Genomic DNA, 20510 nt, shown 5'->3' on the forward strand with positions numbered 1-20510 from the left:
AAGCTTTGACAAATTGTTTGAGGTTGAGTGTGATGCGAGTGGAGTGGGTATAGGTGTTGTGTTGTCCCAAGAGAAGAGACCAATTGCATTTTTCAGTGAAAAGTTGTGTGAAGCCAGAAGAAAGTGGTCTACTTATGATAAGGAGTTTTATGCAGTGGTGAGGGCTCTTAGGACATGGGAACATTACTTGATTGCCAAAGAATTTGTTCTTTACATGGATCACCAAGTTCTTAAGTACTTGAGTAGCCAAAGGCAATTGAGGAGTGATATGCATGCTAGATGGTCTGCTTTTATTGATAAATTTCCATATAAAATTGTGCATAAGTCAGGACAGCATAATCGAGTGGTGGACGCTTTGAGTAGGCGTGTGGATTTGATCAAGACCCTTAGTGTTGAGATTGTTGGGTTTAAGTGCTTGAAAGAATTATATGCGACAGACGAGGATTTCAAAACATGTGTGGGAACAATGCATGTCTCAGCAACCATCAGGAGATGATTTCTATGTGCATGATGGGTTTCTCATGAAGGGAAATCAGTTGTGCATCCTTTGCACATCTCTTTGTGAGAAAATTATTCAGGATTTGCATGGTGGTGGCTTAGTAGGGCATCTTGGCAAAGACAAGACTATTGAAGCTGTTATGGGAAGGTATTATTGGCCAAGAGCAAGGAGAGATGTTTCTATTATTGTGGCGAGGTTTTATATATGTCAAACAGCTAAGGGGCACTCTTCTAACGCCGGTCTCTACATGCCATTGCCTGTTCCCAATGCTATTTGGGAAGATTTGTCTATGGACTTCGTGCTGAGTCTACCACAAACCCAACGAGGTATGGATTCTGTTTTTGTAGTGGTTAACAGGTTTTTCAAGATGACACACTTTCTCCCATGCAAGAAGACGGCAGATGCAATAGCTACAGCCAAACTGTTTTTCAAGGAGATTGTTAGACTACATAGAGTCCCTAAAACTATTACTTCGGATCGTGATACAAGGTTTTTGAGTCACTTCTGGATTACCTTGTGGAGAATGTTCGATTCATCTTTGAATTTCAGCAGCACAGCACATCCCCAGACTGATGGACAGACAGAGATGGTGAATCGTACATTAGGAAATCTGATTCGCAGTGTTTGCAAAGACAAACCAAGACAATGGGACCTAATCATAGCTCAAGCGGAATTTGTCTACAACAATGCCGTGCATAGCTCAACAAGAAGATCACCATTCTCTATCGTATACATGAAAGTTCCTAATCATGCATTGGATTTGGTAAAATTGCCAAAGGTACCAAGTTTCAGTGTTGCAGCTAGTGACTTAGCCAAGCACATTTAAGCAGTTCAGGAAGATGTTAAGCAAAAGTTGCATGAGGCGAATAAGAAGTACAAGGCAACAGCTGACAAGCATAGAAAGCACAAGGTATTTGCGGTTGGAGATGAAGTCATGATATTCTTGAAGAAGGAACGGATTCCTGCAGGACAACAGAATAAGCTCAAGCCAAAGAAATATGGTCCTTACAAGATTACAAAGAAGATCAATGATAATGCTTGTGTTGTGGATTTGCCAAATCATATGGGTATTTTCAAAACATTCAATGTTGCTGATCTTTCTTTGTATTTGCCGGACGTTGAGTTGTCATACCCAGATCATAATTCAAGGACAAATTCTTCTCAAATGGAGGTGAATGATGCAGTCACCAATCAAGACCCGGCCCAAAGCCGACCCGACCACGCCGCCGGAACAATATTTTAATATTTCTTAAGTTTTAGAATTCTACTTGATTTAGGATTCTACTTTATGTTATTTTAATACTTCTTAAGTTTTAGAATTCTACTTGATTTAGGATTCAATTTCATGTTTCTACTTGATTTAGGATTCTACTTTATGTTGAATTAGGATTTTATTTTTTTAGGATTCTGGTTGGATTTTGTTTACAAATATTAGATGGATTTGAATTAACCAAATACTATAAATATGCCTAGGATCTAGAGTTTGTAATCAATTTTTTCTCAATCAAATTTCAGCAACCTATTTGGGTTTTCTTAGTAAAACAGTCTTGTTTTTGGGTCTTCTTGAAAGCCAACCTTCAACCATTGAAGTTTTCTCTTTCAAGGGTTTATTTTGGTGTGTTTTTTTACACACGCGCTACACGTTGCATCAAAGATGAACTCATTTCCAAGTAGGAAAAAATCCAAGGATGGACAAAGCTAGATAGAAAAAGACCATACTATCAAGGGTAGGCCACAAAGGAAAAGAAATAAAAAAAAGTCTCAGATAAGAGCAAGCAACAAGCATATGCTTTGAATGCAGACCAAAGTAATGCCAACCAAGCTACAACTCAACCAAAGCCAGGACTCATGCCTATGCCCCACAAGAAAATCAAAGCTTATAAGATACAATTTCAACCAAGAAAATCAGTGGGAGATGGTTTTGTAAAAGACAAGTAATAGAACTTGTCCTCATTCTCGGGCAAGACATATCACTTGATTATTTTTTCTTTCTAAAGATGTATTGATATATCTTCTAGAAGGTATATGGCTGTGATTGTATTCTAAATTAGTTGTGTCCTAAATTGTATAGGTTTCCAATTCTGGATTTGGAAACTTCCTAGTTTGATAGGCAACTTTGTACATAAATTCAGTAATCCCTTCAAGGGAAATAAGATTGAATTCTTTCTCCAGTCATTCTTGACAGGTTTCACCAAGCTTATTATAGCTAAAATCACCATCAGCAGCTGCAATATTGGAGGAAAATAAAAATCAAGGAGCCTTCAAAAGTTCTCCAAAAAGAAAGCAATTGCAAATGCATGTGACAACTTCATCTTCATGAAGGATACAACCCAATGTGAACCACTTGGATGTCTATATATTATTTGTAGATCCGAGAAAAGATCCAAAAAAAAAAAAGCCTTTACTGTCAGTAAAAGGAGAGTATTACAACTTTACAAAAAAAGAAGGTGGTTGTGTAAATTAAAATAAGACAAAATCATTTCACAAAAAGTCAATTCTATAAAACAGGCAGTTCCTAATGGTACATATCATGGAAAGACTACTTTGTTTTGCAGGAATTTTGGAAATTTGAGAGATAGAGACAACCGAATCTGATGAGTAAGTGAGAAAGGTACGATACAAGTAAGTATTTTAGTTAAGCAATGAACCCAATAAGGGTCTAGTAGACACCTGTGTTGTGAAATGCTCACACAAATTTGAGGATATAGGTAACCAGAATTTGTTGGAATAACAATCAGTTGGGTCCACAAAGGTCGGGGAAGTTGGGAAATTTATGATTGTTGAGTTTTATTAGTTGATATCAGAGCGAAGTTTTAGTACTCTTGATTTGACTAACTTTAAATTTCACGTTATCTGGTTGTGTGAGGACTCGGCTGTAACAATGGAAAGCTAAATTAAATAATTATGTGAGTGTATGAATGTTTGATGGAAGTCCCAATACGTTTCAGGTTAAGATCCTAGTTGCATTTTATGAGATTTCCATCACGCCCATATAGATATTATATTTATTTTGTATCACATGTCCTACCTTGGTTTGGGGCATTACACTCTGATCGCCATGTGCCTCCTCTATGGCCACAATTGAAAAAAGATGTGCCAATTGATTCCACTTCCCCTTGAATACCCTCTGTAGCCTTTTCCCAGAGATCATTTTGCAAGTTCTAGCTTCTTTTCCCCTTGATAAAGTCATCTTCCTTCCTTCATTTTCAAAGGACACCTCCATCCAGTTAAAATCAAAGCTAATGGGGCTTACCCTCTTCATCCAATCAACTCCAAGAACTACATTACAGCCCCCCCAACTATAGTAGTCTCAGATCCGCCTTAAATCTCTCCCCCCGCATTTCCCAACAAAAGCCATTACAGGCTGATTTGCAAAACACTCGATTGTCGTTGGCTACTATCACACTCAAGGGTGGTGTCCCTATGAGTTGACACTTCAACCTTTTGGTCGTACTTTCATCAAGAAAGATGTGGGCACTCCCACAATCAATTAAGATCATAAGGTTACAGCCTTTAACTTGTCCCTCCACCTTAATGATTTTATTGTTGGCTACTCCCTTCAAAGCATGAATTGATATCTCACCAATGTCCTCCCCAGTCTCCTCACCGTCCTCTTCCTCTGCCTCCTCTTGTTCATCCTCACCATCCCCTTCCAACGATAGAATTTGCCTTTTGCATTGATGTCCGAGATGGTATTTATCCCCACATCAAAAGCAGTGGCCAGCTAATCTCCTTTGCTCCTTTAATTGCTCTCCATAAGGAACTGAACTTGATCCCATTGCATTTTTCACCCCATTATTCCCCTTCACTATATCTTAGTTGTAGCACTTTCCTCCTACGTTGGATGTCCCCAAAACCATCCCTTTTGATTGTTGCCTTTGCTTCTTCATTAGGGCCTCCACTACCATCTCTTGTAGCCAGACACTCTTAAATGCCTATTCTATCGTCTAGGGCCTTGTCATCTTAACCATTGGCCTAAGCTGCTCACTAAGGCCACTCATTAAGCTTAACACAAAATAAGCTTTCGAGAGGGGAGAGGGTTGTGGTTGATTATAAAGGACCTCAACTCTTCAAACCTTCATAACTAGGCTCCCACACTCCTGGTTTGTCTGAGTTTGTTAAATTTCTCGATAATATCCACCATACTTTTCTCCCCAAAACGCTCACAAAGTTTTTCAATGAATTCTTCCCAAGTATACTCCTTTCTCACCCTCAAACACCCTTGAAACTAGGCGTCCACTACTTCATTAAAGTATACAATGGCCAAGGTCACCCTCTGCATCCTCGATATATTGTACTAATTGAACAACCTCTCACACTTCCTCAACCACCATCAAGGATTGGTTCCTTCAAAGACCGGAATCTCCATTCGAGGCATGGGAAACCCCGGATGATGGGGATTAGGTTGGTCGTTCCTATCCCTACCCATCATTCTTTCTAACTCCTCCTCCTAGTCTACCTCAATCTCAGAGGTCCCATCTCCCCTATTCATCCTATTCCCTTGTAAAATTAGTTCAATCCTTTCTCAAGGAGGGATATCAAGAGAGACCCTTACCGCGTTTTGGCAAGTAAATATCACCATGAATTGCTGTTTCTGGGCTCCCATTTCCTCTCGCAGCCTCGCGATTAATCCCTCTGGTCCTTCCATCGAACTCTCCAACTTGTGATCCACCGCCATGATCACTTCATGGTTACAAGCACTACCGAACTCCAACTAATTGATTCAGTTTTAGAACTTTGTCATAGTCGAGCTAACTTACTGTAGTTGCGACTCAAAGTTCTTCATGCAGGTTCCTTCTGCCATCTCACCAATCCAAAAGAGCCCCAGCCAAGAATCATTGCTCAAATACCAAATTTGTCACGGCCTAAGCCTGACAATTCTCTTTTTTCTAATCCAATTAGTAATAGAAAAGTTCTCACAAGAATAGAGAGCAAAAAATAGAGAGGAATAAGGGAGAGATAGAAAAAGAATGAGGGAGAAAACAGAGAAGAAGAAGAAGAAGAAGAAGAAGAAGAAGAAGGATAGTCAGAATTTTGTAATATTCTTGATTGAAAATCCATCCACGAGGGTGTGGAGAATTTACACAAGGCGCTTGGAAGAGTGGATTCTCCTACTAAGGTGGGCCCTACACCCTTCACAGCAACATTCTATTCCACAAATTCTATAGAACAGCCAACCTAGATCATAGATTTTGGGGCTTCAACCCATATGATTGGATTATCTAATTCCTACTTGACCTATACCCCATGTTCTGGCCGGGAGAAGGTTAGAATTGCATATGGTACCCTCTCTCCTATTTCTAAAAAAGGGACCATTAATTGCAACAAAAACCTCAAACGGTCATCTATTCTTCATGTTCCTAACTTTGCAAATAACTTGCTACCTGTAAGTTCTATCACAAATTCCTTAAACTGTAAAATTACCTTTTTCCCTACCCATTGTGTTTTCCAAGAGGTGAGCATAGGGAAAATGATTGGCTCTGGTACATTTGTTGATGATTTGTACTTGCTGGACAATAAATCATTCTCTCGGCCTAAAGGCCAAGCCCTAAAGGTTATCCAACTGAACTCAACTGAGAAGAAGCTAATGTAGTGGCATCAAAGATTAGGTCATCCTCCTTTTTTAGTGATAGGGAAGATTATTCCTAGTTTGAGTAAATAATGCAGTAATATCAGTGTATTTTGTGAAGCTTGTGAGTTTGGTAAACGCACAAGAAGTGCTTACCCTAAATTAATAAAAGAAGTACTAAGCCTTTCATGATTGTCCATTCAGACGTTTGGGGACTTAGTAGGGTTAAAACACTCACTCGATACAAGTGGTTTACTACCTTTATAGATTGCTTTAATCGAACAACTTGGGTTTGTCTTATGACACATAAAAGTGAAGGTGGTCGTCATTTCGAGCCCTTTCACAAGATGGTGGCTACTCAATTTAATACAAAAATTCAAGTCCTCAGAAGTGATAATGGCTTAGAATATAAGGATGCTGCTTTCTAGACTATCTCCTGGATCAAGGGATCATACATCAAACCAGTTGTGTTGACACCTCTGCTCAAAATGGTGTAGCAAAAAAAAAAAAAAAAAATCTCTTGGAGGTCACCAGGTTAATGCACTTTGCTATGCATGTTCCCAAAGTTTACTGGGACGACGCAATTCTTATTGTTGCCTATTTAATCAATAGGATGCCACTCACAACTCTCAATTTCAAAACACCTTTGGAGTTCCCAATAGGAGTCTCTTCCTACACTATCCCTCCCAAGGTGTTTGGTTACACCTACTATGTTCAAAACCACTCTCCTACAATTAGCAAATTAGACCCTTAGGCTCTCAAATGTATATTCATTGGGTATTCTGCTACATAAAACGGGTATAAGTGCTACCATCCACCTACCCAAAAGTTTTTTGTAAGTATAGATGTCATATTTAGAGAGGATGAAAGTTATTTTTAGTCCAACCACTCACCTCTTCAAGGAGAGAATATCAGTACCAAAGTACAGGAAGAGGTGTCAGTGCAGTGGACTAATGCTATTAATACTACTAGAACAATGTTGGATCTGAGGGAAGAAGGAGGAGAGACGGCTATTGATATGAGGGCATAAGGTGGAGACATTACTATTGATTTGAGGGCATAAGGTGGAGAGATTACTATTGATTTGAGGGCAAAAGATGGAGATACTGTTGTTGATCTTTATAATTCAGCTAATCTCGAAAAATCCAGGCAGGAGGAAGAACTAGGAAATACTTATCAACATCAAGGACCAAACAAACTTGGTAATGGGGAGTCTTTGACTTATTTCCAAAGGAAACAAGCCCGTCAACAAAGTCTACCTAGCCAAGAAGATTTCCAAAACCTCACTAATCTAGGTAAGCACTCCACTGAATCTGAACAACTTCCAGTTTCTAGTCAATTTCCAACAACTAACTCTGATCTTGATGTTACAATTCCTGAAACTGAACCTGTTTTTGATTCTGCATTTAAACTCTCTGATTTGTATCTTCCCATGGCTATTAGAAAAGGAGTTAGGAGTTGTACACAACATCCTATCTCCAAATATGTTACTTATAATTCACTATCAGCCTCCTATAAAAATTTTCTATCCTTTTTAGAACTTGTAACAGTACCCACAGATTGGAAGCATATACTATCAGTAGGCCATGCTGGAAACATGCTATGGTAGAGGAAATAAAAGCCCTAATGAAGAACAATACATGGGAACTCATTGAACTGCCACCTGATAAGAAACCAATTGGCTATAAATGGGTTTTTATTGTTAAATACAAAGCAGATGGAACAATTGAAAGATACAAGGCAAGGCTAGTGGCTAAGAGGTTTACTCAAACCTATGTGGTAGACTATGAAGAGACTTTTGCCCTAGTAACAAAAATGAACATAGTACGAATTCTTCTATCATGTGTAGCTATTCTAAACTGGGACCTACATCAATTGGATGTAAAGAATGCATTTTTGCATGGAGAGCTATAAGAAGAAGTATACATGGAGATCCCACCAAGTTTCAACAATTCAGAGAAGCAAGAAAAAGTTAGCAGGGCTGTAATAAGGCTTGGTTATCAGCAAAGTAATGCTGATCACACCATGTTCTTTAAAAGAAAGGAACACAAGCTAAATGTTCTTATTGTTTATGTTCATAGTAGCGACAAGAAATGACCATGAAGGAATACATCAGTTGAAGGAATACCTGGGGGAAGAATTTGAGATCAAGGATCTTGGACAGCTAAGATACTTCTTGGGAATTAAAGTAACCAGATCAGATAAGGGCATCTTTATTTCCCAAAGAAAATATATTCTAGATTTATAGATTGAGACAAGTATGCTAGAATATAAGCCTGCAAATTCACTCATTGAAATAAATTACAGACTTAGAGTAGATGAAGGCGAAAAGGCTAATAAAGGCAAGTATTAGGGAAGCTAATAAACGTGTCCCATACAAAAGTGAATATTACCTATGCAGTACAGGCTGTAAGCCAATCCATGCAGAATCCTAAGTCAATTCATATGGAGGCTGTCTACAGGATTCTAAGGTATTTGAAAACAACTCCTGGGAAAAGTTTACTATTTTCTAACCATAACCATTTGAATATAGAGGGGTACACGGATGCAAATTGGGCTAGATCTCTAGATGATAGAAGATCAACCTCAGGACACTGTACCTTTGTTGAAGGTAACCTAGTTACATGGAGGAGTGAGAAACAATTAGTTGTGGCTAGGTCTAGTGTTGAAACTGAGTATAGGGCAATGGCCCTGGGTGTATATGAATTGTTATGGGTGAATAAGGTTATGACAAAGCTAGGATTGCCTAAAAAGGAGCCACTCTTACCATATAGTGACAGCAAAGTTGCACTCAACATTGCTAATAATCCTGTTCAACATGATGGACTAAACACATTGAGATCAATAGACACTTCATCAAGGAGAAACTAGTCAATGGACAACTGTGCATTCCATTTGTTCAGTCAAGGCATCAACTGGCATATGCCTTCACCAAGGTGTTACACAGCAAGGACATCATGACTATGATATCCAAGATGGTTATGGAGGATATTCATGCATCATCTTGAGGGGGAGTGTTGGAATCTCGAGTAAAGAGGGCAAGTAAGACAACCAGGCAAGACACCTACTACAGCTATAAATACTTGGTTACTATGAAAAGGTTAACCATAGCAGTGCAAGGCTGTAAATAGTTGATTCTATGACAGTAATCAAGAAAGATAACAAAACAATCAATCTAAAATAATCATGAATGTATATATGTTGTAATTAGGATGTTTCTTGTGTATACCATCTTTATGTATTCTTTCCTTTTTTAGATTCCTAAACAATAAATTCTGAGCTATAAATAAAGGATAATCCGAAGAGGCAAGGTGTCTTTTGCCTACAATTTCAAAGCCTAGTTGCTGCTATTTTTACAAATATAATCACACTGAAAATAAAACCTCTTTTTTTTTTTTTTTCTATCAAAGCTAGGTTTTAGCATCATTTTTTATTCTTTCAATTAATTGTAATGCTTTGAGTGGCTCAAATCTATTACCAAAAGGGTTCTTATCAAAATGAACTAATCTCAAGAGAAATCAAATATGATGAGAAAGTACAAGAAGACACAACCAAATATAGGGAATCATTAATTGATGATTTGCATGTCAATCTGTGTATATAAGTAGTACTTCAGAGTAGTCATATATCTACTGAGCACATCCTTGTTCCTTCCATGGAATCCATAGAAGGAAAGTTCATGACCTTGTTTGAAGCTAGTTCAGCATGATTTCCATGCTAATTGCCGATGGAAACTAGCTTTCCTGATGTCTATCTTTTTAGTTCTACAGGCAATTATACAATAAAAAACCATTGTTTTAAATCCAACTAAGCTAATGTAGGATGATTGTAAGCATTCCTACAACGTACACATTTAGACAACTCTAAGGACAACCCAACACTCCTTTCAAGAAAATGAGAAATTTGAAATAGGTAGCAGAATGGGAATAGGATTTTCATGGGAACCAAACATTTTTGTCATATTACAGATGGGAACATACAGGGACCTCCTGATCTTTTCTTTCCATGACAAGATGCTTTGAAGAACCACTTAAACTAGAGTTTATTTCCACACTCCAGTTTTAAACTAGAGTTTATTTTCCTCCAGAGATTTCCAAGAGGTTGCTCTTTTCTATGGAACCTGTTTAATACACTCTTTAAACTATTTCAAAATTGCCACTTCATATTGTAGAAATGGTCTCCGGCAACTTATAGGTGGGTTAAATATAGTTCTGTTGGATCTTATACAATTGTTTGTTGTCGAGTGAGTTGGCATTTTCAAATTAAAATGGAGTTCCTTTCCTCCAGAAATCTCTTAAGGGAGTGTCACTGGAGCCAAATGATGATTTGTTCTTCTAAATGTTTTAGAAATTCTACATCATCTAGAACAGGTCTATGGTAACTTATAATCCATTAAGTATATGTAGATGTGAAGAAAAGTATAAGGATAAATGTCAAGAAGCATATAGTGAGCTGACAATATGTCAGGATAATTAAAAAATAAATAAATTAAAGTGTTCTCAGACATGTATAGGTATACAACATTTTTTTAAGCCAAAAGGGCAGTTTAGTACCTGAAGTATACACCAATAATCAATTTGGCACCTATGTTTTTTTTGGTGTGTGTGTGTGGGAGGGTAGGAGGGAGGAACCAACAAAATTTTTATTTTTTTTCCTAATGTGCAAATGGAATTCAGATCTTCATTAGCCACACCCCATTTCCATTAACAAACAACAAAACCAATGAAACTTAACAAAAATGGTTTCGGGCTTAAAAACTAACAAAAACAGTTTTCTATTTCATATTTCCCATGAAAATTCCAATAATTAGAAGAAATTTGATTTGAGTTATCAAAACCCATAAATAAATATTCCACTTTTCTCCTAAAGCCTAAGTTGGCAAGTTAACTGTTATTAGCCAAAAATTCAAGCAATTAACTTAAATGAGATTTTTTTTTTTTTGGCAGAGTAGGTGAATGCACTCATGAAAGAAACGATCTTTACATGGAAATGAAGAATCTAGGGTGATTAATGGACAAAATATTGCAGAATCCAAAGTGGCTCTAGTGCACAGTCAAATAAATGAACCACTAGGAGCTCATATGAGAGTTGGTTTGACTGCCCTAACTATGGTGGAATATCATGCAACATGACAAAAGTGCAAACACCTCCAAAGATCTCCTAGAAAACTAAAGATCCAAAACAGAAAATAAGACAGGCCTAAAAATTTATAGCAAGAAATTAAAAGGGCATCCATAATGCACAAGGCTCCCCACTTTGACAGGCTTAGGGGAGGGTCATTTTTGTACACAGTCTTATCCTTGCTTTGCAATGAGGCTCTTTCCACAATCTATAGCAAGAAATTAAATGGAAAAAAAAAATACATGAAGTACCTAAATAAAATACTACTATTGATACAAACTTTTTTAGGATTACTAACATCCTTAGGCACTTCATCCTGAAAAACCAAAAAATTAAGTACTCATTCCACATCACAATAAAGAGGAGCATAAAAAAATGTATTTAATGCATTTTTGACAGGGATATGAAGTCCAAACAGAGAGGTAGAGAGTTAGTCTGTTGCAATCGCTTTTCAAACTTTCAGAACATTCTATCAGCTAAGATTCTGTCCCCAGATATAAATCATCTCCTATCTAAGAATAAGGAAACCAAAATGTGATGCTAACAAATTAGAATTTTATGGATTATGGAGCAACAAAATAAGGTAAATACTCAAAACCATATCTGCTTATAAAAAAATAAATTTCCTTCCTACTGCAAAGCAATGTAGAGAGGATAGAATTAAAAGAAATACCACGAAGAATTGTGAATCTTAGATGCTCAAAAGAATGCCAAAAGCTACAAAATTATGTATATTATTACCTCAGGCATTTTGAATCATTAACTGTCCTCGGTTTCACTTCCATCCTCTCCAAGCAAACCAGGGACGGAATCATAACCCAAGACCCCATAAGCTCTATCAAGTAAATTTAGGCTTTCAATGCAAGTATTAACATGCAATGAGGTTGGGATCCTACGAATTCCAAGGTCCTTAACCTGTTCAACATCTGGGTCATAAGAAACTAGTTTCTGATCACTTGTTATCACTAGAAGCTCGCCATTTTTCCTGGATCCTAATACTTCATGCACTCCTTGCCACAATTCTATATTGAAAAGTTTAGTCCAAGAATTATCCATGCCATACTTTTCCATCACCCAAAGACTACAATATCCATTGGAAGAACTTAGATAGTAATGGAACACAGAAAGCAATTCACCACATGCTGCAATAGACATTTTCAGTGGACACTTGTTGGCCAACGTGTTTGGGAACCTCATCTCCTTAAAGACCTCATCACTCAGATCAAAAGCCACAATTAAATTAGGAAACCCGCCGTTCTTGGTTGGACTATAAGCAATCCAGTGCACTGCACCATTGATCATATTAGCCTGACATGAATAGTTACGCATCTCGAACGGAGGCACAACAGCAGTTATGCCCCTCCAAGTACCAGTATGCAGCTCATAAAGCTCGACCTCAGGTGGAACCTTACTCAACCCATTTCTTCCTTGAAGATAAACAATTCTGACCACCTTGTAATCATTACTCTTGGAATCAAACCCAAATCCAAAAACCGGCCTATATGGACCGTGGGAATTGAAAGTGATTCCAGGCGTTGGAAGGGTCACAAATTTCCTAATAGAAGGGTTCCATAGAAACAAATCACTTGCAAAGGAAACCAAATTAGTTCCCACGAAAATCAACCCATTACAAGAACCCAATACTCGATAGTACCTATTAAGCCTCATAAAAGGGAATTCAACCTCAGTATGCAACTCAAATGCGTCATTATCATAGTGCAGGGCATAGAGCTTCGAAGGGTAGTAATTAACCATAATGCGAGGGTGGTTGATGTTGTAATTCCTGTGAAGAGTGATGAATTCTGGGTTGCCGATTAGAGAGCACCATGATTTGGAAACTGACCTGAACCGCAGCAAAGATTTCACGGGCAATCTCTTTAAGATTTCAGCCAGCAGTTCTCCCGGGAGATAGGCTTCTGCCATTTTCTTCATCTGTATAAAGAAGTTGTAAAATTAAAATCTGGGGCTTTGCGATTTGGAATTGGAATCATTTTGGATTGAAAGGTCGGTATTTGCTTGACACTTGACCGGGAGAATAAAAATTAATTAATAAATAAATAAAAATAAGAGTAATATTATGTTTTTTTAGACTCCAGTTTAATTGACATTTTTTTTATTAAAAAAAACTGATATTTTCTTACTTCCCCTTTGTTTTCAATTTTTTCTCTTGCTTTTGACATTTTAATTAAAATCAATAAAAATAGTTATGTTACCATAAAATCTCTGAATCCTCTCTCCTCATATATTGCTTGTGTAAATATTGAGTCCAAAATTACAAATCACAATATATTCAGCGTCTTCTTCTTTTTTATGGGGTAAATTTTATTTATATTTTTTAAAATATTTTTTTATTTTAAATTTAACTTTAGAAATTTTTGTATTTTTAATTATTTACGAGTACAGTTGTGTTGTCAATTTTAAAGTTAATGTTGTTTATTTTGTGTCAAAACAACGTAGTTTTTTAATTTAAAATAATAAAAAATAAATTTAACTTAATTAAAAAAGTTGGAACAAGCAAAGCAAGGATCGTTCACTGTCACTTAAAACCAATGGTTTCCTCATTTATTGTTTTTGACAATTTCACTAAATCAGTTTTCAACAACACTTTCTTTAAAATCAATTTACAGAGAGGAGAAGAAAAATAAGATAAACCAAATAAGAAAAATATTAAGATATGGGTTCAATCATCTTTCATCCATTTATCTTTTGAATCATCTGTGAGATCCAAAAATTAACTTCAACAAGGGATTATTTATGAAATTATTTTTTCATCACACAATCAATAATGATTATTTCTTTTTATTTTATTCTCTATTTATTTGCGTGTGTGTGCGCGCACATTCTTATTCATTTTAAAGGGTTCAAAAAAATAAACTCAAATGAGATTGAAATCTTAAGTAATAGGTTTATTTTGGAAAAAAAAACAAAACAAATCGACACTAGATGAAAAATAAGAAGTGTTAGATGGATAGTGATTTTTGATTGACAATGAAATAAGAAAATTGAGAAGGCCATTACCCAAAATGATTTCTAGCAAGGATTTTTATTTTATTTTTAGTTAATTTTAAATTGATATAATTTAATTAAAAATATTAAAATTAAAACAACATCGCTTGGAATTAAAATTGATAATATTAATTGTTTAAATTGACTAAAAAGATGTATTTGCAAAGAATTGAAAACATAACTACTTTCAATACTAATTTTAAAGTATAGAAAATGTCTTTACAAATAAATGTATCAATCACATAAGGTGTATGAAATTTACTATTTTTTATATTAATAATTCTTCCGAATCAATATCCCTACACAAATTAGTGTTATCTTTTATTAACTTTGTCCCTTAACTAACATCTATAAATAGATTTGTTCTCCTACTCACGTCGAGCCCTGATGCTGACATATAATTAAGGAAGAGTGTTTTGGAGAAGAGGTGCCATATAATTAAGGAAGAGTGTTTTGGGGGATGGGGGATGCACACCCCTCTCTTATTTTATCTACATTAGTCAAACGTTATATTCTTCAACGCAGATAACATAATATTTTATATCTATAAGATAAATTTGACTTATTCAATTTAAATTAAGAAAAATCAACTTATTAATTTTCTATCCTAATTATGAACAAACTTTTCATAAATAAACTTCTCCAAAACATGTCACTTTCCACGATCTTGTAAACAAATTTTACAAATATAAATTTAAGTTTTAAGTTTTTCTCTTTAAGATTTGTCTACGCGTATATCATCTATATTCATACTATTATTTGTATCTATACTACTGTATAAGCGAACAATATTATAAATCAATTTTAATGAAGTATTTTTTTTAAAAAAAATACTCTTTATGTATTTTGTTTTAAAAACAAAAGTTTTAACTCATAATTTCTAAAATAATTCTATCATTATATAAAAATATATATTATTTTAAAAATTACTTAAATTTTAAATAATTACTATCCGAGGACATTAAAAATAACTTTGGCTTAAATTTTTTTATTTTTTTAACTTGTCACCAATCCTCTAGTTATCATCATATATGTAGGATTTGTTGTTCTTTCTTCCCCTCCTCTCCATTGTTTTATCCGCGTTTGTTTACTACTGATTTGTTTCCATTGACTTTACACAAAAATGACGAGACAAAGTCGCCGGCCGGCCCTTCTTCTTTACAATAATAAAGCAACACTCTCTGCCGCTCCTCCTTCCCGCAATCGCCATGGCTTTCCACAACCTTTTCGGCTTCGTCGGAATCCTGACGGAATCCATCAAGCTCGCAGCTCAAACTGGCCGAGCGATGGCCGCCATAGCCGCCGTCTCCGCCCTTCTCAACTCCCTCTTCCTCTTCATAAGTCTCCGCTCTTCCAAATCCATACTTCGTGATTTACGAGCCAAGGAATTCCTCTTACTTTTCTCCGGCCCAAGAGACCCCGACTTTGCCAATCTGCTTCACGAAATTAAAGAAGACGCTCTGATCATCTTAGCCGTCGAATTTGCAGTCTTTCTTGCTTCCTTCCTCGTCACCGTCTTCTCTTCAGCCGCCACGATTTTAATCTCCGCCGCTGCTTTTTCGGGCCAGAGCTCGCCGTTCAAAGATTTAGCATCAAGATTGGGAAATTCATCAGTAAGACTAATCGTTACTTCGTTTTACCTCTCTCTCTTTCTGATTGGCTATGTCTTCTCCGTTATGGTTTTCCTGATTCCCTATGGCCTGCTCATCGCGGACTTTCCTCTCGCCGCTAAAGCCATCGCGGTCGTTGTGGGCATAATCGCCGCGATTTTCTGGATCTACACCGCCGTTGTTTTGCATATGGCGGTCGTGGTTTCGGTAATCGAAGAGCGGTGCTACGGTCTCGAAGCGGTGGGAAAAGCGGCGGGGCTTGTGAAGGGGAAGAACATGAAGCTCCACGGCTTTGTTCTGAACTCCATCTTCATGCTGGCATTAAATGCGGTGATTTACATTTCCCGGACGGTGATAGGTCAGAAATCAGAATCGATCCAAATGATCGTGTGGTCTCTGGCCATGATTCTCGTCTGCGGGTTGGCTGTGTTTGAGAACATGAACTATACAGTGATGTATTCACTCTGCAAGAAGACAAAGGAAGAAGAGATAGAATTGCATGGGAGCGTAGAGTACAGCAAACTTCCATCCATGGCCGCTCTCGCCGACGACCCTCCTTCAGTGTGATTGGTGGATGACTTTCGTTTATGTTGACGCAAAAATTGTGTTAGTAAACTACACGTTCAGGGGATCTTATTATTGTGTTAAATATTTTGAATTTTTGCTCTGAAATCAGTCTTTTTTTATTAAAGAATAGAAAATTTTATATTATTGATGCATGATAGATCAAATCCAAGGCAAAACCTAGGCTCAAGAAGAATTTGAGAAAAAATCTTGGAATACTGTATAGTTTTAAGAAGAAAAAGAAGAAAAAAATATGATGATGTAATCTTAAAGCTTGGAGAGACTATTTAGCCTTTGAAAAATTATTAATAGTCTCAAAAGAAGGCTAACAGAGAAAGATTATGAGAGATTGGAAGATCTTTTGAAAATTTTCCTTTCTCATGAGAAAGTTTCAAGGAAAACACAAACATGATAAACTCTGATATCTAAAAATTCTCCTAGAGAATTTTATAAAGATAGACATTATCTATAAAAATCTTAATCTTAATTGATCTTAGAATATCAAAAAAGTTTATTATGAACTCCCAAACTCTTCTATAAATAGATGAGTCCTCGTTCTAAAAAAGATATAGTCTTTGATATTAGTTTAATGTTGTTTGCAAGTCTTTTACAAATTCGAATGTCTAAATTAAGTATCAAAGTGCTCACATAGAGACTGACACTCTCTATTGTGGTACCTCTTATAGAATTTAAAACAGCATGACTAAAAATTCCTCTATTACGAATTTATTATTGTGACACAGTAATAATAATTATAAATTAATTTTTTTTATATTTCTAAAATCTTTTTAAAAATATATATTATAATTTTAACATAAAATATTATGATATATTTGTAAAATGAAAAATATTTTCTAAAAATGGATGTGTTTTATTTTTGAAAAATATTATTATAAAATATTATGATATAATACAATAATAAAACTATTAACGATGTGCTCTAATATTAAATTTAGATAATTTATAATAAATATATTTGATGTATATATATTAGATGTAGGCTATTGCCATTTGGAATCATTTTGGATTGAAAGGTCAATGTTTGCTTGACACCTCGAATTTGTAATAAATTAATTAATTAATAAATAAATAGTGAAAAACTAATATTTACTTACTTCCCCATTGTTTTCAATTTTTGCTCTTGCTTTTGACTTTTTAATTAAAATTAATAAAAATAGTTATGTTACCATGAAATCTCTAAATTCTCTCTCCTTATATTACTTGCATAAATTGAGTCTAAAATTACGAATCACAATGAATTCAGTGCATTCTTTTACGGGGTAAATTTTATTTACATTTTCTTATGACTTTACTTACTTTTTAAAATATTTTTATATTTTAAAATTAACTTTAGAAATTTTTGTATTTTTAATTATTTACAAGAATAGTTATTTCGTCAACTTTAAAGTTAACATTGTTTATTTTATGTCAAAACAATGTAGTTTTAAAATTTAAAATAATAATAAAAATTAACTCAAATAAAAAGTTTGAAAAAGCAAAGCAAAGTAGTATGGATTGTTCATTGTCACTTAAAATTGATGGTTCCATCATTTTTTGTTTTGATAATTTTGCTAGATCAATATTTAACGATACTTTCTTTAAAATCGATTTATAGAGAGGAGAAGAAAAAGAAACTGACTCAAAAGAGAAAAAAAAAATGAATTATAGAAGAAGATTAAGATGTGGGTCATCAAATGTGTTGGATTTCTCATTTATATCATCGTGTGACAATTGTGATATTCTGAAATTATATTGAATGAGAGATATAAATTATGAAATCATCTCTCATGATTCATCACACAATTGGTAATCATTAGTTTTTTTTTTTTTTATCTTTTTCTTATTTTTTATTTGCGTGTCTATTTTTGTTCATTTTAAAAGATTCAAAAAAAAAAAAAAAAAAACTAATGAGGGGAATACCCTCGAATTCATAATTACTCTAATGCTCGGAGCATGCAACCGTTGACAACAGCGTCACGTGTCCACTAAAGAGGTACCTCGCCTACATTATCTTGATTGAGTCCGAGGGGAACACGTGGCAGATATATATTTTCACGACAATTGGTTTGATGATAGGTAAGAGAGTCTTTGAGTTCTCAGGGATCAATCATCCTGCCGAAGATCTTGGAGATAGGGGCTATCTCGATTCCTTCGAAGACGGTGGCAATTATGGAATCCTTATTAATAAGATTCCGAGAAGAGCGAGATAGAGATCTCTATCCCGGATCTTTATCTCAGGGCGATGATAAAAGAAAAGGAACAAAGGAGAGGTAAGGGATTCTACTCTTTTGATTTCTAGAGTATAAGGAATAATTTTGAGATTTTGGGTCCGGGATTCTGACTTGATCATCGGAGATAAACTGGGGGAGTAAGTCCAATCTCCATTGCAGGTGTTCCGGCAGAGGCAGAAGAAGGTGATTGGCTACCGAATCATCAAAAACTCAAATGAGGTTGAACCCCTAAGCAATAGGTTTATTATGGATAGAGAGAAACAAATAAGCACTATATTAAAAATAAGAAGTGTTACGGTAAATAATAAATTTTGATTGACAATAAAAAAAAGAAAAATAAGAAAGTCATTGGCTAAAAATGGTTTCTAGCTAGGACTTTTATTTTATTTTCAGTTAATTTTAAATTTATATAATTTAATTAAAGATATTGCAATTAAAACAACATCGTTTGGAATTAAAAGTGATAATATTAGCTGTTAAAATTGACTAAAAAGGTATATTTGCAAAGAATTTGAAAACACAAGTACTTTCAAGACTCATTTTGAAGCATAGAAGGTGTTTTTACAAATGTATCCATCACATGAGGTGGGTATGAAATTTACTCGTTTTTTATATTAATATTCCTTCCAAGTCAATGATAAATTTGACTTATTCAATTTACATTAAAAAAAATCAATTTGTTAATTTCTTATCCTAATTGTGAATAAATTTTTCATAAATAAACTTCTCAAAAACATTTCACTTTCCACAATCTTTCAAAATAAACAAATTTTACAAGTATAAATTTAAGATTTATCTGCATGTATATCATCTATATCAGTACATGTATGCTATTGTATAAACAAATATTATTATGAATCGATTTTAATGAAGAAAAAAAATACTCTATGTATTTTGTTTTAAAAACAAAAATTTTAACTCATAATTTCTAAAATAATTCTATCATTATATACAAATTTATTTTATTTTTAAAATTTATTAAATAATTTAAAATTTAAATAATTACTATTCGATGTCATTAAAATAACTAACTTAACATTTTTTTTTATTTTTTTAACATGTCGCCAATCCTCTAGTTATTATCATAGAAAATATAATTTTATCTTAATTAATGTGGTTGATGCATGGGATGACTGAAAGCGTCAAAATAACAAAAAAAAATCCTCACATAGGGAAAATGCTCATGCTTCTCCTCTACCCATGGCCGTCTCCTCTCTCTACCCTTTTCATGATCGCCTCATCACTTTGCCTCACGCCGACCGTTGCTACATTGCCTTATCGCCTCACCCTTTTTATGCTAATGCTAATAGTCATTGTCTTGCCCCGCGCTGAGTGTAGTTGTATTGTACGCCTCACTATTGCTACCTTGTCACTGCATCTTCGCCGCTGCCACCTTGCAATGAAGCCCAATTGGGAGGTCCGATTAAACTTCATCTCAAATGAAGTCCAATTGATCATTCTGTATGTCATGTACGTTAGGCAATGTCGGAAGGTCCTATAATCATATATGTGGGATTTGTTCTTTCTCCTCCTCCTGTCTATTGTTTTGTTCGCCCGAAGGTCCTATTATCATATATGTGGGATTTGTTCTTTCTCCTCCTCTCCATTGTTTTGTTCGCGTTTGATTACTACAGATTTGTTTCCATTGATTTGATACAAAAATGACGGCACAAAGTCGCCGGCCGGCCCTTCTTCTTTACAATAAAGCAACACTCTCTGCCATTCCTCCTTCCCGCAATCGCCATGGCTTTCCACAACCTTTTCGGCTTCGTCGGAATCCTGACGGAATCCATCAAGCTCGCAGCTCAAACTGGCCGAGCGATGGCCGCCATAGCCGCCGTCTCCGCCCTTCTCAACTCCCTCTTCCTCTTCATAAGTCTCCGCTCTTCCAAATCCATACTTCGTGATTT

The 20510-nt window shown here is 35.4% G+C and overlaps 2 protein-coding genes across 14 annotated transcripts in view; one reads left to right on the plus strand and one right to left on the minus strand.

Moving 5' to 3' along the window:
- LOC127795174 (F-box protein CPR1-like) overlaps positions 1 to 13178 on the minus strand; it is a 29016-nt gene extending 15838 nt beyond the window's left edge. For 10 of the 13 annotated variants that reach the window (XR_008021752.1, XR_008021750.1, XR_008021755.1 and 7 more), the window contains exon 1: positions 11931 to 13178. Coding sequence is in view for 5 of the 13 variants with exons in the window: in XM_052326678.1 (XP_052182638.1) it covers positions 11949 to 13121 (1173 nt within the window). In the remaining 8 variants the exon portion in view is untranslated. The remainder of the gene's footprint in view (positions 1 to 11930) is intronic. The other 3 variants (XM_052326683.1, XM_052326682.1, XM_052326677.1) reach the window with 3 other exon arrangements.
- A 2102-nt stretch (positions 13179 to 15280) lies between these two features.
- Positions 15281 to 16537, plus strand: LOC127795375 (uncharacterized). Its single transcript, XM_052327018.1, has one exon. It carries the CDS (start codon positions 15404 to 15406, stop codon positions 16370 to 16372), a length of 969 nt encoding a protein of 322 aa, XP_052182978.1. The 5' UTR covers positions 15281 to 15403; the 3' UTR covers positions 16373 to 16537.
- The last annotated feature ends 3973 nt before the right edge of the window (positions 16538 to 20510 follow it).

This window comes from Diospyros lotus, chromosome 2, assembly GCF_014633365.1.
Source record: "Diospyros lotus cultivar Yz01 chromosome 2, ASM1463336v1, whole genome shotgun sequence".
In the NCBI taxonomy this organism is placed as follows: domain Eukaryota; kingdom Viridiplantae; phylum Streptophyta; class Magnoliopsida; order Ericales; family Ebenaceae; genus Diospyros; species Diospyros lotus.